Source organism: Euprymna scolopes, chromosome 28, assembly GCF_053919585.1.
Source record: "Euprymna scolopes isolate OS-2025 chromosome 28, ASM5391958v1, whole genome shotgun sequence".
Classification (NCBI taxonomy): domain Eukaryota; kingdom Metazoa; phylum Mollusca; class Cephalopoda; order Sepiida; family Sepiolidae; genus Euprymna; species Euprymna scolopes.
In genome coordinates this window covers 27043785-27062225 of record NC_136509.1, presented here as the reverse complement: position 1 = coordinate 27062225, position 18441 = coordinate 27043785, and the positions used below count along the sequence as shown (strand labels likewise).

The 18441-nt window shown below is 31.3% G+C and overlaps 1 protein-coding gene across 6 annotated transcripts in view; it reads right to left on the bottom strand.

Annotated features, from left to right (window-relative positions):
• The window catches only part of LOC145249537 (glutaredoxin-like protein C5orf63 homolog), a 41245-nt gene that overhangs the window by 4348 nt on the left and 18456 nt on the right, over window positions 1-18441 (bottom strand). Inside the window, exon 3 of one of the 6 annotated variants that reach the window (XM_080111164.1) lies at window positions 18305-18390. The exons of the other annotated variants lie outside the window; for them this stretch is intronic. Within the exon in view, the coding sequence (XP_079967290.1) occupies window positions 18313-18390 (78 nt within the window). The 3' untranslated portion in view covers window positions 18305-18312. The remainder of the gene's footprint in view (window positions 1-18304; window positions 18391-18441) is intronic. 6 annotated transcript variants of the gene reach the window in all.

Genomic DNA, 18441 nt, shown 5'->3' with positions numbered 1-18441 from the left:
TTATTTGGCTTTTCCGTATATAAGCGAAACTGAACCCGTAGCAAAATGAGCCACCCTGACACTCATGCTCGGGACATCCAGAAAGCAACAAGGTTTGATCAATGCGGCCAATACCCCTTATATCAGACCTCCATTTTTATGGGGAGCTGGTTTTCCCCAACATCTTGGCGGGGAAACAAACAACATACGCAGAAATTGGCTTGCAGCCAAAGTTAAGTGCATTTCTACTATGGCGTGATGGTTGACCTCATTAAATTCACGCACCTGTCACTTAACTTTTTAATCATTTAATTTCACCTATTCTCACTTTTCTGCCTGCGTAGCGTGCGGTAAATTATCAGCCTATGACCTCAAGGGTTCGGGTTCGAGCCTACCTACCTACCAGAACTTTTTTTTTTCTTTTATACCTCCAAACACCCGGGCAATGCCGGGTACCTCCACTAGTTCTTTATAAATCTCTAAATATTTAACTAAAAACTTGTTATTTTTCCCCGATTACCGTAAAAACACATGTACAGATATTTTCTCAGATGTAAAAACACACTTGTGGGGGATAGGGGTGATCTATAGATTTTAGTTTTACTGGTAGTTTAAAATCAGTAAATATTTATTATTTTATTATTATTACCAGCAGTGGAATATTTTGTTTTAAACAAAATCAAATTAAAAAAAAAAAAGATAATTAAAAGGAATCGTTTTTAGCATCGGAAAATAAGCACAAATTTTTCTGATTCTGATACCTCCAAAACTTCCAGTTTTTCTGATTTTGAACTCCAAATAATCATCCCAACACTAATAGTTATATATGAATAATTTTTTGCAAATATTTTCTATTCTTTATGTATACTACTCCATTTTAAATCAGAAGCTCAATGTTTGTTAAGATATAGCAACAGAGCATATATAAATAAATAACAATTTTGCTAGATTGGAAAATCCAAGATTTTATTCATCTTACCAATCATTTTTTTCCAAAACAAAAACTCTGGCATATTTTATGCTAACGTCCTATCCTGCTTATCTTGCCCAAGGAAAGACTGATGATCTCCCCTGGTATGAAGAGAGGGCCGCCAGGGGGTGGGGGTGTTATATTTTTATTAGTGCTTCTCTTCGAGACAAGTCACTCACGCTAATACAACAAATAAACATCCTGCTTTTATCAAATCACTGTCTGGACTTTATTTATTTCATTTTTAACATTTTACATAGTTTTTTTTTATTCGCGGGTAGCAATCAATATTTGTATGTCAATATTAGATATTTCCTTCCGTGGACTCATCAGAAAAATAAGAAGCTTTCAAAGAGAGAAACGCATAACGATGTAATACGTAAAATTCAGAAAGAACCAAAGTAATCGGTGGTGGTCCTTTTCTAATAGACGTTTATCTTATCTTATCGTTCTTTATGAAGAAAAGCTATAAGATTACTACTACCATATCGACTTTAATTTTGGTAACAGATTACAAAAAAAATTAATATAAAACACTTTAGTCGATTTTAAACTAATAATTAAACATATAATTATTATATATTTTTTATGTAAATTAGGGCTGGACTTTGAAATATAGCAACATATATATATATATTCATATATATATACTAGCATGGGTGCCTGACGTTGCCTGGATGTTTGGAGGTGTATGCTGAGCAAAAAAAAAAAAAAAAAAAAAAAAGGCAATTTTTAAAACTTTTACCCCTATTATGACCCCTTAACATTTATTGTTTTGGGCTCAAATCAAGTTATTAAGTTAGATCCATGTCCAAGGAACCTATATCTAAAATTTCAAGTGTTTAGACCCCAAATTGTCGGAGGAGTTTGGTAGAGTTCTCAAATGTCAAATCGTTGAACTTTGACCTCTTAACAGCCAAATTTCTGGCCGAAAACCGATTACATAGATTTTTCCAAATCTCAGTACCCTGTATATCAAATTTCGAGTTTGTAGACTAAAAATTGACAGAGTTATTGCATAGGGAAATGTACACAGACAGACACACAGACACGTTCACTTTTATAGATATATAGATATGATTATTAAAAATGAATAAAATCCGATAATATGAAATTAAAATGGAGGTGGAGAGACCTAGAGGCTCAACATTTCGCCTGTCTTAAGCGGGCTTTCTCAAGAGGGATGGTGTCAAGTTTGTTCATAGAAATACTTTCATTTCAATCTTGTTTCTAACCACCAGGAAAGGAGGTAAATGAAAACAGAAATTTGCATTTCAGATTATAAAGACAAAATCCAAAATTAGTCTCTTTTGACTTACTATGTATCTTTCTCTCTACAGCTATAGGTTAATACTAATAGTGGTGATATTATTCCCTTTTGTTTATTTGAACTATTCCAATCGTACTTCTTTATTTTTAACTCGCGGGACCTGTGGAAATTCCACAGCAGCAGTTTTCATATATATCAGGTTGACAAAATAGTTCTTGTGGTTTTTAACTTTTAAATTCAAATGAACATATCTCGGCTCAAACAAAAATTTATTGATCGGAAATAAACATTATCAGAATCAACGCAAAACAAGTATATTTATGCCAGTAATGTAAAAAAGCTTGTGTTCTGGTGGTGATGAAGTCGCTGAAGACGTTTTTGATATCGCTTAGGTTTCTGAAGCATTTCTCACACAGAAAGTTGTTGAGAGATGCTTGAAAAAGTGGTAGTCGGTAGGTGAGAGGTCTAGAAAGTATGACGGATGAGGCAGAGTTCAATTCGTTCAACTTCTGTAGGGTCGGTTTAGCAATGTGCGATCAGGCATTGTCGTGGAGGAGAATTAGGCCTTTTCTGTTGCTAGGTGTTGTTGTCAAAATTTCTGATGCATTTCATCAATTTATTGACAGTACTTCACCGCCATAATGGTTTCGCCTGCATTTAAAAAACTATAATATACGAGACCAGTCACAGACCACAAAACAATCAGCATTACCTTCTTTTAGAGCAACTCTGGCTTTGGGAAGTGTTGTGGATCTTTGTCAGTGTCTAACCACTAAGCCTGAGCTGGTTGTCGTAAATAATCCACTTTTCATCGCAAGTCACAACTCGGTCGAAAAATGGGTCATTCTTGTTATGTAAAAGAAGGGTTTCATTCAATTCGTGAGGCACCAATTTATCAAGATTTTTTTTTTTTCAAATCTCTATCAAGTGGCTGGAAATCCTTGTATATGTTATATCTAATTCAGAAGCAAGTTCTCAAACAGTTGTGCATGGATTAGCTTAGACTAAGGCTCTTAATTGATCATTGTTAACATCCGATGATTGACCACTATGCTCATCATCTTCAAAACTCAAGACATCACAAAATTTCTTAAACCACCATTGTGCTGTGCATCACATATTTGTTTTAAAACGATTGTAATTTAAACGATTATATAGATCAAAAAACGCTCTTTAAAATGATATATAAAGTAAAGGTATTATAATGAAAACTTATTTGAAAATATATCATTTGAAATCAAAATTAAAAACTCCACAATAACCTTCGCGTCAACCTGATAGCACAAAAATCGAAAATTAAAATATTGAATTTTAAATAAAGCAATGGTATCTACTGAATTGACATGTCGAAATTAGTAAAATATCCAAAAATTACGAAAAATGATAAAGTAGAAAATGAATTATTAATGAAAATAAATTTCTAACCTATGAGTTACTTCAAGGTTGCCAGATTGGCCTTTTCACAGCCAAATTTTGCAAATTTGGCCCTTTTTAAAGTAGTTTGGCCTTTAAAAATTATAGTTGGCCTTTTTTTTTTTAAATTTTCTTTACATTAAGTTTATGTACAAAACTAATTCCTCACTCTAAATTTTGAAAAAATTGTTTTCATTTTTGCCAACATGTAATCACTTAAAAAAAAAAGAAGAATCTAATTTTGGAGGAAGTGGAATTTAGCTGAGGGTACTCATCTACAAATTTACCAACAATTATTTAAATATCACCTTTTCAAATATTCTTTAAAAGTTCTGTTATGCTTTAAAAAATAATATGAAAACGGTAGAATTTATTATTTATATTACTTAGCACAAATGTATTTATCTAAAAAAAATTTGATTTTCTTCAAAAACATTAAAAAATGATTTCAACTTCATAGGAAACATCCTTACTTCATCACTATAAAGAAAATATGGAATTAATTTTTTTAAAAAAGACACAAATGTTTAGGAGCTAACATCTTCAATATAGTCCAGAGTTAACATCTTTAATATAGTCATTTTTACTTTATATAGCACTAATAAAGACATTTTCCATTTAGTTTTTTTTTTTGGCACTTTTCCTAAAAAAATTGGCTGTAACTATTTTTATGGTCTGGCAACCCTGAATTACTTCAATTGTGTTTACGTTGCATGTCAAAAACAAACCGTTGTGTGGTGGATTCAGAAAATATGTTTTATGTAATAATGTAGTCTACTATATAAACGGCTCCATGTCTGTCAGTCTGTCTATCTGTCTCCATATTTTCAAACTATCTCCTCTAAAACTAAAAGTCGCAGAGTGGCGCCAGGGACCTCAAATGATTGGATTTTTTATAGGCAGTTCTTTAATGGGATCGGTCTTTAGTTGGTTAAAATTGTTTTTAAGGGGGTCAAAAATTAGTCAAAATTGAAAAAAATCATGAAGCATTTTGTACATTAATCTTAGTTTATTTTTAATTGGTTCATATGCATATCATGTTGGTACAGTGGTAACGTCACCAGCTTTGAATGCTACAGTTTTGGCTTCGATTCAAGCTGATGATACTTAAATACATTTTTTTTTTTTAAAATCATTTTCAGTCCCCCACCCCTAATTTCTGGCTCCCATCTTATCTCGCAATTACTTATAACGTCACCAACTAACCTTCGGAAGAACCCCCCCCCCATCCGATTTTGTTTTATATCATAAGTTGCTTAAAACGTGATTAGTTAAAGTTCAGAATAAAATCACGCTTTCTCTTAACGGTTAATTTAAAAAAAAAAAATCTTCTGAACGCTATTAAAAGTTAAATTCTTCACTAGTTTGGAGACGGAATGCGTTGTTGTGATAAGTGATTTTCTCTATTAATTCGCACTTTTTATTTTAAGATTCAAATATTAATAACTACATTTTATTTCAGTATTTAATTTATGTATTTCTGTTGTATTAAATGCTAGCTTTAATTTTTTTTTTTTTTTTTTTTTTTTTTTTTTTTTTTTTTTCTCTCGTCCATAAATGTTTATCTACCAAGTTGATCTTAAATATTGTATAATCAATCCATTATATTATCATTTTCAGTCCCCCACCCCTAATTTCTGGCTCCCATCTTATCTCGCAATTACTTATAACGTCACCAACTAACCTTCGGAAGAACCCCCCCCCCATCCGATTTTGTTTTATATCATAAGTTGCTTAAAACGTGATTAGTTAAAGTTCAGAATAAAATCACGCTTTCTCTTAACGGTTAATTTAAAAAAAAAAAAAATCTTCTGAACGCTATTAAAAGTTAAATTCTTCACTAGTTTGGAGACGGAATGCGTTGTTGTGATAAGTGATTTTCTCTATTAATTCGCACTTTTTATTTTAAGATTCAAATATTAATAACTACATTTTATTTCAGTATTTAATTTATGTATTTCTGTTGTATTAAATGCTAGCTTTAATTTTTTTTTTTTTTTTTTTTTTTTTTTTTTTTTTTTTTTCTCTCGTCCATAAATGTTTATCTACCAAGTTGATCTTAAATATTGTATAATCAATCCATTATATTATCATTTTCAGTCCCCCACCCCTAATTTCTGGCTCCCATCTTATCTCGCAATTACTTATAACGTCACCAACTAACCTTCGGAAGAACCCCCCCCCCCATCCGATTTTGTTTTATATCATAAGTTGCTTAAAACGTGATTAGTTAAAGTTCAGAATAAAATCACGCTTTCTCTTAACGGTTAATTTAAAAAAAAAAAAAATCTTCTGAACGCTATTAAAAGTTAAATTCTTCACTAGTTTGGAGACGGAATGCGTTGTTGTGATAAGTGATTTTCTCTATTAATTCGCACTTTTTATTTTAAGATTCAAATATTAATAACTACATTTTATTTCAGTATTTAATTTATGTATTTCTGTTGTATTAAATGCTAGCTTTAATTTTTTTTTTTTTTTTTTTTTTTTTTTTTTTTCTCTCGTCCATAAATGTTTATCTACCAAGTTGATCTTAAATATTGTATAATCAATCCATTATATTATCATTTTCAGTCCCCCACCCCTAATTTCTGGCTCCCATCTTATCTCGCAATTACTTATAACGTCACCAACTAACCTTCGGAAGAACCCCCCCCCCCATCCGATTTTGTTTTATATCATAAGTTGCTTAAAACGTGATTAGTTAAAGTTCAGAATAAAATCACGCTTTCTCTTAACGGTTAATTTAAAAAAAAAAAAAATCTTCTGAACGCTATTAAAAGTTAAATTCTTCACTAGTTTGGAGACGGAATGCGTTGTTGTGATAAGTGATTTTCTCTATTAATTCGCACTTTTTATTTTAAGATTCAAATATTAATAACTACATTTTATTTCAGTATTTAATTTATGTATTTCTGTTGTATTAAATGCTAGCTTTAATTTTTTTTTTTTTTTTTTTTTTTTTTTTTCTCTCGTCCATAAATGTTTATCTACCAAGTTGATCTTAAATATTGTATAATCAATCCATTATATTATCATTTTCAGTCCCCCACCCCTAATTTCTGGCTCCCATCTTATCTCGCAATTACTTATAACGTCACCAACTAACCTTCGGAAGAACCCCCCCCCCATCCGATTTTGTTTTATATCATAAGTTGCTTAAAACGTGATTAGTTAAAGTTCAGAATAAAATCACGCTTTCTCTTAACGGTTAATTTAAAAAAAAAAAAAATCTTCTGAACGCTATTAAAAGTTAAATTCTTCACTAGTTTGGAGACGGAATGCGTTGTTGTGATAAGTGATTTTCTCTATTAATTCGCACTTTTTATTTTAAGATTCAAATATTAATAACTACATTTTATTTCAGTATTTAATTTATGTATTTCTGTTGTATTAAATGCTAGCTTTAATTTTTTTTTTTTTTTTTTTTTTTTTTTTCTCTCGTCCATAAATGTTTATCTACCAAGTTGATCTTAAATATTGTATAATCAATCCATTATATTATCATTTTCAGTCCCCCACCCCTAATTTCTGGCTCCCATCTTATCTCGCAATTACTTATAACGTCACCAACTAACCTTCGGAAGAACCCCCCCCCCCCATCCGATTTTGTTTTATATCATAAGTTGCTTAAAACGTGATTAGTTAAAGTTCAGAATAAAATCACGCTTTCTCTTAACGGTTAATTTAAAAAAAAAAAAAATCTTCTGAACGCTATTAAAAGTTAAATTCTTCACTAGTTTGGAGACGGAATGCGTTGTTGTGATAAGTGATTTTCTCTATTAATTCGCACTTTTTATTTTAAGATTCAAATATTAATAACTACATTTTATTTCAGTATTTAATTTATGTATTTCTGTTGTATTAAATGCTAGCTTTAATTTTTTTTTTTTTTTTTTTTTTTTTTTTTTCTCTCGTCCATAAATGTTTATCTACCAAGTTGATCTTAAATATTGTATAATCAATCCATTATATTATCATTTTCAGTCCCCCACCCCTAATTTCTGGCTCCCATCTTATCTCGCAATTACTTATAACGTCACCAACTAACCTTCGGAAGAACCCCCCCCCCATCCGATTTTGTTTTATATCATAAGTTGCTTAAAACGTGATTAGTTAAAGTTCAGAATAAAATCACGCTTTCTCTTAACGGTTAATTTAAAAAAAAAAAAAATCTTCTGAACGCTATTAAAAGTTAAATTCTTCACTAGTTTGGAGACGGAATGCGTTGTTGTGATAAGTGATTTTCTCTATTAATTCGCACTTTTTATTTTAAGATTCAAATATTAATAACTACATTTTATTTCAGTATTTAATTTATGTATTTCTGTTGTATTAAATGCTAGCTTTAATTTTTTTTTTTTTTTTTTTTTTTTTTTCTTTTTTTTTTTCTCTCGTCCATAAATGTTTATCTACCAAGTTGATCTTAAATATTGTATAATCAATCCATTATATTATCATTTTCAGTCCCCCACCCCTAATTTCTGGCTCCCATCTTATCTCGCAATTACTTATAACGTCACCAACTAACCTTCGGAAGAACCCCCCCCCCCATCCGATTTTGTTTTATATCATAAGTTGCTTAAAACGTGATTAGTTAAAGTTCAGAATAAAATCACGCTTTCTCTTAACGGTTAATTTAAAAAAAAAAAAAATCTTCTGAACGCTATTAAAAGTTAAATTCTTCACTAGTTTGGAGACGGAATGCGTTGTTGTGATAAGTGATTTTCTCTATTAATTCGCACTTTTTATTTTAAGATTCAAATATTAATAACTACATTTTATTTCAGTATTTAATTTATGTATTTCTGTTGTATTAAATGCTAGCTTTAATTTTTTTTTTTTTTTTTTTTTTTTTTTTTTTCTCTCGTCCATAAATGTTTATCTACCAAGTTGATCTTAAATATTGTATAATCAATCCATTATATTATCATTTTCAGTCCCCCACCCCTAATTTCTGGCTCCCATCTTATCTCGCAATTACTTATAACGTCACCAACTAACCTTCGGAAGAACCCCCCCCCCCCCATCCGATTTTGTTTTATATCATAAGTTGCTTAAAACGTGATTAGTTAAAGTTCAGAATAAAATCACGCTTTCTCTTAACGGTTAATTTAAAAAAAAAAAAAATCTTCTGAACGCTATTAAAAGTTAAATTCTTCACTAGTTTGGAGACGGAATGCGTTGTTGTGATAAGTGATTTTCTCTATTAATTCGCACTTTTTATTTTAAGATTCAAATATTAATAACTACATTTTATTTCAGTATTTAATTTATGTATTTCTGTTGTATTAAATGCTAGCTTTAATTTTTTTTTTTTTTTTTTTTTTTTTTTTTTTTTCTCTCGTCCATAAATGTTTATCTACCAAGTTGATCTTAAATATTGTATAATCAATCCATTATATTATCATTTTCAGTCCCCCACCCCTAATTTCTGGCTCCCATCTTATCTCGCAATTACTTATAACGTCACCAACTAACCTTCGGAAGAACCCCCCCCCCATCCGATTTTGTTTTATATCATAAGTTGCTTAAAACGTGATTAGTTAAAGTTCAGAATAAAATCACGCTTTCTCTTAACGGTTAATTTAAAAAAAAAAAAAATCTTCTGAACGCTATTAAAAGTTAAATTCTTCACTAGTTTGGAGACGGAATGCGTTGTTGTGATAAGTGATTTTCTCTATTAATTCGCACTTTTTATTTTAAGATTCAAATATTAATAACTACATTTTATTTCAGTATTTAATTTATGTATTTCTGTTGTATTAAATGCTAGCTTTAATTTTTTTTTTTTTTTTTTTTTTTTTTTTTTTTTTCTCTCGTCCATAAATGTTTATCTACCAAGTTGATCTTAAATATTGTATAATCAATCCATTATATTATCATTTTCAGTCCCCCACCCCTAATTTCTGGCTCCCATCTTATCTCGCAATTACTTATAACGTCACCAACTAACCTTCGGAAGAACCCCCCCCCCCCATCCGATTTTGTTTTATATCATAAGTTGCTTAAAACGTGATTAGTTAAAGTTCAGAATAAAATCACGCTTTCTCTTAACGGTTAATTTAAAAAAAAAAAAATCTTCTGAACGCTATTAAAAGTTAAATTCTTCACTAGTTTGGAGACGGAATGCGTTGTTGTGATAAGTGATTTTCTCTATTAATTCGCACTTTTTATTTTAAGATTCAAATATTAATAACTACATTTTATTTCAGTATTTAATTTATGTATTTCTGTTGTATTAAATGCTAGCTTTAATTTTTTTTTTTTTTTTTTTTTTTTTTTTTCTCTCGTCCATAAATGTTTATCTACCAAGTTGATCTTAAATATTGTATAATCAATCCATTATATTATCATTTTCAGTCCCCCACCCCTAATTTCTGGCTCCCATCTTATCTCGCAATTACTTATAACGTCACCAACTAACCTTCGGAAGAACCCCCCCCCCCCATCCGATTTTGTTTTATATCATAAGTTGCTTAAAACGTGATTAGTTAAAGTTCAGAATAAAATCACGCTTTCTCTTAACGGTTAATTTAAAAAAAAAAAAAATCTTCTGAACGCTATTAAAAGTTAAATTCTTCACTAGTTTGGAGACGGAATGCGTTGTTGTGATAAGTGATTTTCTCTATTAATTCGCACTTTTTATTTTAAGATTCAAATATTAATAACTACATTTTATTTCAGTATTTAATTTATGTATTTCTGTTGTATTAAATGCTAGCTTTAATTTTTTTTTTTTTTTTTTTTTTTTTTTTTTCTCTCGTCCATAAATGTTTATCTACCAAGTTGATCTTAAATATTGTATAATCAATCCATTATATTATCATTTTCAGTCCCCCACCCCTAATTTCTGGCTCCCATCTTATCTCGCAATTACTTATAACGTCACCAACTAACCTTCGGAAGAACCCCCCCCCCATCCGATTTTGTTTTATATCATAAGTTGCTTAAAACGTGATTAGTTAAAGTTCAGAATAAAATCACGCTTTCTCTTAACGGTTAATTTAAAAAAAAAAAAAATCTTCTGAACGCTATTAAAAGTTAAATTCTTCACTAGTTTGGAGACGGAATGCGTTGTTGTGATAAGTGATTTTCTCTATTAATTCGCACTTTTTATTTTAAGATTCAAATATTAATAACTACATTTTATTTCAGTATTTAATTTATGTATTTCTGTTGTATTAAATGCTAGCTTTAATTTTTTTTTTTTTTTTTTTTTTTTTTTCTTTTTTTTTTTCTCTCGTCCATAAATGTTTATCTACCAAGTTGATCTTAAATATTGTATAATCAATCCATTATATTATCATTTTCAGTCCCCCACCCCTAATTTCTGGCTCCCATCTTATCTCGCAATTACTTATAACGTCACCAACTAACCTTCGGAAGAACCCCCCCCCCCATCCGATTTTGTTTTATATCATAAGTTGCTTAAAACGTGATTAGTTAAAGTTCAGAATAAAATCACGCTTTCTCTTAACGGTTAATTTAAAAAAAAAAAAAATCTTCTGAACGCTATTAAAAGTTAAATTCTTCACTAGTTTGGAGACGGAATGCGTTGTTGTGATAAGTGATTTTCTCTATTAATTCGCACTTTTTATTTTAAGATTCAAATATTAATAACTACATTTTATTTCAGTATTTAATTTATGTATTTCTGTTGTATTAAATGCTAGCTTTAATTTTTTTTTTTTTTTTTTTTTTTTTTTTTTTCTCTCGTCCATAAATGTTTATCTACCAAGTTGATCTTAAATATTGTATAATCAATCCATTATATTATCATTTTCAGTCCCCCACCCCTAATTTCTGGCTCCCATCTTATCTCGCAATTACTTATAACGTCACCAACTAACCTTCGGAAGAACCCCCCCCCCCCCCATCCGATTTTGTTTTATATCATAAGTTGCTTAAAACGTGATTAGTTAAAGTTCAGAATAAAATCACGCTTTCTCTTAACGGTTAATTTAAAAAAAAAAAAAATCTTCTGAACGCTATTAAAAGTTAAATTCTTCACTAGTTTGGAGACGGAATGCGTTGTTGTGATAAGTGATTTTCTCTATTAATTCGCACTTTTTATTTTAAGATTCAAATATTAATAACTACATTTTATTTCAGTATTTAATTTATGTATTTCTGTTGTATTAAATGCTAGCTTTAATTTTTTTTTTTTTTTTTTTTTTTTTTTTTTTTTCTCTCGTCCATAAATGTTTATCTACCAAGTTGATCTTAAATATTGTATAATCAATCCATTATATTATCATTTTCAGTCCCCCACCCCTAATTTCTGGCTCCCATCTTATCTCGCAATTACTTATAACGTCACCAACTAACCTTCGGAAGAACCCCCCCCCCATCCGATTTTGTTTTATATCATAAGTTGCTTAAAACGTGATTAGTTAAAGTTCAGAATAAAATCACGCTTTCTCTTAACGGTTAATTTAAAAAAAAAAAAAATCTTCTGAACGCTATTAAAAGTTAAATTCTTCACTAGTTTGGAGACGGAATGCGTTGTTGTGATAAGTGATTTTCTCTATTAATTCGCACTTTTTATTTTAAGATTCAAATATTAATAACTACATTTTATTTCAGTATTTAATTTATGTATTTCTGTTGTATTAAATGCTAGCTTTAATTTTTTTTTTTTTTTTTTTTTTTTTTTTTTTTTTCTCTCGTCCATAAATGTTTATCTACCAAGTTGATCTTAAATATTGTATAATCAATCCATTATATTATCATTTTCAGTCCCCCACCCCTAATTTCTGGCTCCCATCTTATCTCGCAATTACTTATAACGTCACCAACTAACCTTCGGAAGAACCCCCCCCCCCCATCCGATTTTGTTTTATATCATAAGTTGCTTAAAACGTGATTAGTTAAAGTTCAGAATAAAATCACGCTTTCTCTTAACGGTTAATTTAAAAAAAAAAAAATCTTCTGAACGCTATTAAAAGTTAAATTCTTCACTAGTTTGGAGACGGAATGCGTTGTTGTGATAAGTGATTTTCTCTATTAATTCGCACTTTTTATTTTAAGATTCAAATATTAATAACTACATTTTATTTCAGTATTTAATTTATGTATTTCTGTTGTATTAAATGCTAGCTTTAATTTTTTTTTTTTTTTTTTTTTTTTTTTTCTCTCGTCCATAAATGTTTATCTACCAAGTTGATCTTAAATATTGTATAATCAATCCATTATATTATCATTTTCAGTCCCCCACCCCTAATTTCTGGCTCCCATCTTATCTCGCAATTACTTATAACGTCACCAACTAACCTTCGGAAGAACCCCCCCCCCCCATCCGATTTTGTTTTATATCATAAGTTGCTTAAAACGTGATTAGTTAAAGTTCAGAATAAAATCACGCTTTCTCTTAACGGTTAATTTAAAAAAAAAAAAAATCTTCTGAACGCTATTAAAAGTTAAATTCTTCACTAGTTTGGAGACGGAATGCGTTGTTGTGATAAGTGATTTTCTCTATTAATTCGCACTTTTTATTTTAAGATTCAAATATTAATAACTACATTTTATTTCAGTATTTAATTTATGTATTTCTGTTGTATTAAATGCTAGCTTTAATTTTTTTTTTTTTTTTTTTTTTTTTTCTCGTCTATAAATGTTTATTTATCTACCGAGTTGATTGCAAAAATAGATTACCTAATTGTACTCATTTTTAGTTCGTGGGAGGGGAATCTATCACCATACTTTCCCTTAAACAGGTCCGTTGGACTTTTATTAAGTACAATACTTAATAGTTATTTTTTGTTTATTTATTTATTTATTTATTTTTTTTTTTTTTTTTTTTTTTTTTTTTTTTTAATGGAGAGTAGAAAACGCATTGTGGATGCGTTATCGGCAGCTCCTGTTACTCTCGCTTCTTCTTATTTGTCCCTCAGTCCTCATTTTTAAATGAGTGATTTTTCTGACAAAGGGAGAAGAAAAAGCTGTTTTCTAGGTTGGCAGTATTTTTGACCGAACAGTTGGCAGAGTTGGTGGAAATTTTCTGTTTCTATGTCTATCCTTGTAGCCATGTCACTAGTAAGGGTGCTGGAGGTAAACGTTTTGTCTGGGCTGACGTTATCCGCCTGATAGTCAGGGACCCGAACCTTGGATTAACCACTAAGGAGGCTGTCCTATCAGCAGGTGCAAAGTACTGGGGCTGCTGTATTGCCATTTGGTGAATGGAATCTGGACCATGCAGTAGCTTCTGGTGGGGCCTCTCGATGCCATACTAGTGGGTAATTGTTACGGCTTTACCTTATCATGTGGTACAAAAAAAAAAAAAATTCTTCGTTTCTTTTTCTCTCTTAGTTTCCCCTCTCTGTCCTGCTCTAAGTAAATCTGTCGACCTAGTCCACAAATTCCAAAATTTCATCATGACAAGTTTCAAGAAAAAATACACGATTAAACCCGGTTCTCCAACTTCCAACGTAGACCCCTACTACCATGTCTCCTTCTCCAACATCAGGGGTCTACGTTCTAACCTTCCAGAGGTTGAAACCCAATTACAGGAGACTAAACCAGACCTTTTATTTTTAAGTGAAACTGGCATTGGACAGGCTATTTCCCTTGATGAGTTTGCAATTACAGGATACTCTAACTTAACTTCTAAATCTGACCCCCAAGATCGCCATGGGCATGGAATATGTGCCTATATTAAAGATAGCTTTCCATGTGGGAGGGACATCTCCAGGGAAGATCCTAACTTACCTTATATGTGCTTCCGGGTTGCTTTAGCTCACACTACTGCATTTATATTTACTCTCTATCGCCCCCACAACAGCGGAGTTACTATCTTTCAAAGCATATCTGAGAAAATTGACCAAGTCCTTTCTACTTATCCTTCAGCTAACATTCACGTATGTGGAGACTTCAATGTTCACAACGTCGAATGGTTGACCCACTCAAACAAGACCGATGATGAGGGGAGGTTCTGTCATGATTTCTCCATTGCCTATGACCTCACTCAGATTGTTCAGGAACCTACCCGTGTGCCCGATAATGACGGCCAGTATGCGAGCCTACTAGACCTTTTTCTCACAACTTGCCCTGAACTATGTTCAGTTTCTGTTCTGTCGCCTCTTGGATCTTCCGACCACTCTGTTGTATCAATTAAGATAAAAATGAAATGTAATAAGTCCCCAGACGTACCTCTTCATCGTACAGTATATCGATACACTAAGGCTGACTGGGATAGCTTCCGTACATTTATATCTGATCTACCTCTGCATTCCATGTTTAAAAAGGATGTGTCCTCTATAGTATTAGACCTAACTGAATGGTTAATTGTAGGTATTGACCATTTCATACCCTCTAAAAAATTTCAGCAAAAACCTAACAGCCAGCCATGGTTCTCTCCAGAATGTGCTGCTGCCATTGCGCACAGAAATCACTTTTTCCACTGCTTCAAACGTAATAGATGTATGGAAACTAAAGCCGTTTTCAGGACTGCCAGCAACCATTGTAAGAAAGTAATAAGGAACGCAAGAGAGTTGTATGCTCAATCTGTTAAGTCCAAAGTAGCTGAGCAGCGGCTTGGTTCCCACCAGTTTTGGCAAATAGCAAACAGAATCCTGAACAGAAGCGTGTGCTCCATCCCAACTATTATCAATGGATCTGAGGTAATCTCGTCAGCATCAGACAAAGCCAAACTCTTTGTCAAGAACTTTGCAGCTAATTCTACCCTTTGCGACCAAGACCGCCAACCCCCAATATTTCCTCTTGTATCAGAAAACACGCTATGTGATATACGTATATCTGTACGTGATGTTGCCAAGCTAATCAAAAACCTTGATTCCAGTAAAGCAACTGGCCCTGATGGTATTCCAATTATAGTACTCAAAAAACTTCAACCTGAACTAGCGCCCATACTTACAAAACTGTTTAAACGTTGTCTTAAGGAGAATAGTTTCCCATCTCCCTGGAAAATCTCATCAGTATGCCCTGTATTTAAGAATTCAGGTGATCGCTCATCCCCCTCTCAGTACAGGCCAATAAGTCTCCTGTGCGTCATGAGTAAGTTGCTAGAATCTGTATTAAATACAGAAGTAATCAAACATCTCAACAAAAATAACCTTCTTAGTGACACTCAATATGGTTTCCGTTCTGCTAGATCTACAGCAGATGTCCTTACAGTTATATCGCATAGGATTAGCAAATCTCTCGACGGTGGCAATCTTTCTAGGGCAATTGCTCTTGACATATCTAAAGCCTTTGATAGGGTATGGCATAAAGGTTTACTTCATAAGATCGCTAGCTATGGTATAGCTGGAAAAGTCTTCTCAATTATTAAATCATTTCTTTCTGATAGATTCTTAAGAGTAGTAGTTGAGGGGCAAAAATCAGAAGCTCACAATATTAATGCCGGTGTCCCTCAGGGATCCATCCTGGGCCCAACTCTTTTCCTGATCTACATTAATGATCTTCCAAATCATATCCTTACATCATTTGTAGACATTTATGCTGACGACACTACCATTTATGGTACCACATCTAAGACAGTAAACGAGCAAGTTCTCTCCAATTCTCTCTCCTCTGATCTTGAGCACGTAGTACAATGGGGAAAGGAGTGGCTGGTTACTTTTAATGCATCTAAAACCAAGCTTCTCTCTTTACATCATCAACATTCTAATCCACATTTGTCATCAATTGAAATGAATGGCTCTCGTCTTCACGAGGCCTCAAGTTTTGACAAGCTTCTGGGCTTGACCATTACTCCTGATCTTAAATGGAACACGTATATCAAATCTGTTGCCAAGGCCGCTGGAAAAATGGTGGGATCTTTCTATCGATCCAGTAGATATCTCACTGCTGATGCTATTCTCTATCTATATAAGAGCCAGGTACGTCCAAGGATGGAATACTGTTGCCACATCTGGGCAGGAGCTGCTAGAAAGAACTTGTCCTGCCTTGATAGAGTTCAAAATAGACTTCGTAGCCTCGTAGGAGATGTCCTTTTCTCCTCCTTGCAACCTCTATCTCACAGAAGAGATGTTGCGAGTTTGTCTCTGATGTATCGTTATTTTCATGGAAAGTGTTCAACTGAGCTTCAATCTATGGTCCCCCCTCGCCAAACTTTCACAAGAAACACTCGTCTAGCTGTAAACACTATCAATAATTTCCCCCACTCTTTATCTGTGCCTAAACCTAAACGTAGATTCCATGAACAAAGCTTCTTTCTTAGAACTGCACGCCTGTGGAATTGTCTTCCGTTTTCCTGCTTTCCGGCTGACTACAATATGGTTGTGTTCAAGTCTAAAGTAAATAAGTTCTTGATGAGCCGTTCCATATAAGTTATTAAATTTACCAAATTTTCATTACTAATGATTACTATATTGACCAACTTCTACTGTACACTCTTTAACCCTTATCCTTGAGTGGCCTCTGGGCCTTGATAATGTGGTGATGCCTTTGTAATAAAAAAAAAAAAAAAAAAAAAAAAAAAATTAAGTAGACAACATTGGTTTTAGTTGAAATTGACATAAAAAGTAGATAACATTTTTCTTTGATTAAAATTCAATTTTTCGACTTTCATTCTAATACCATAGAATGATACCGGTGAGGAATAAATAATTATCTAATTGTTAACATTATAAAATTTAGCAGGAAAATAGAAACATTCAATTCAAGATAATTTATTTTGCAATTGAGATATATATATATATATATATATATATAATTGCAATTGAGATATATATATATATATATAATGGTAATTGATATATATATATAATTGCAATTGAGATATATATATATATAATTGCAATTGAGATATATATATATATATATATAATTGCAATTGAGATATATATATAATTGCAATTGAGATATATATATAATTGCAATTGAGATATATATATAATTGCAATTGAGATATATATATATATATATATATATATATATAATTGCAATTGAGATATATATATATATAGAATTGCAATTGAGATATATATATATATATATAGAATTGCAATTAAGATATATATATATATAGAATTGCAATTGAGATATATATATATATATATAGAATTGCAATTGATATATATATATATATATATATATATATATATATATATATATATATAGAATTGCAATTGAGATATATATATATAGAATTGCAATTGAGATATATATATATATAGAATTGCAATTGAGATATATATATATAGAATTGCAATTGAGATATATATATATATATATATATATATATAGAATTGCAATTGATATATATATATATATATATATATATATATATATAATTGCAATTGAGATTGCAATTGAGATATATATAAATATATATATATATCAATTATATATAATATACTTCAAATTAAAAATATCTTCAACAGTGTACAACTTTAATATTAAAATCTCTAAAATATTGACTTTTTGTTCATCATCATATTTAAAAATGCTGAAAAACGGCGTTTTTATGACGTTAGCTTTTTTATGTTCAAAGTTTCAGATTTCTTAGCATAAAGGGAGATAACTCTAACAAGAATTTCCAACAGCAAAAACAACAGGAGTTCAGAGCAAAAAAATAAACCCCAAACACAAACACCAAGCTGAAAACAGAAATTCCAAAATCAGCTCAACCGTTGTAGAAAGGAATTGTCTCAAATAAAACAATTCCTTGTTATCCCTGCAGTGCAGGGACTGCTGAAGAACATCACCTGCAGGCTCAGCGTAAAATATGGTACAAAAGTAGGTGAGCTGAAGAATGTAGTGATGGAACTCGAGGGCAGAATCCCAGCATTTGCTAAAAGAATAAAGAAAAAGGGAAACAAAAATAGGGCGAAAAACAAAAATA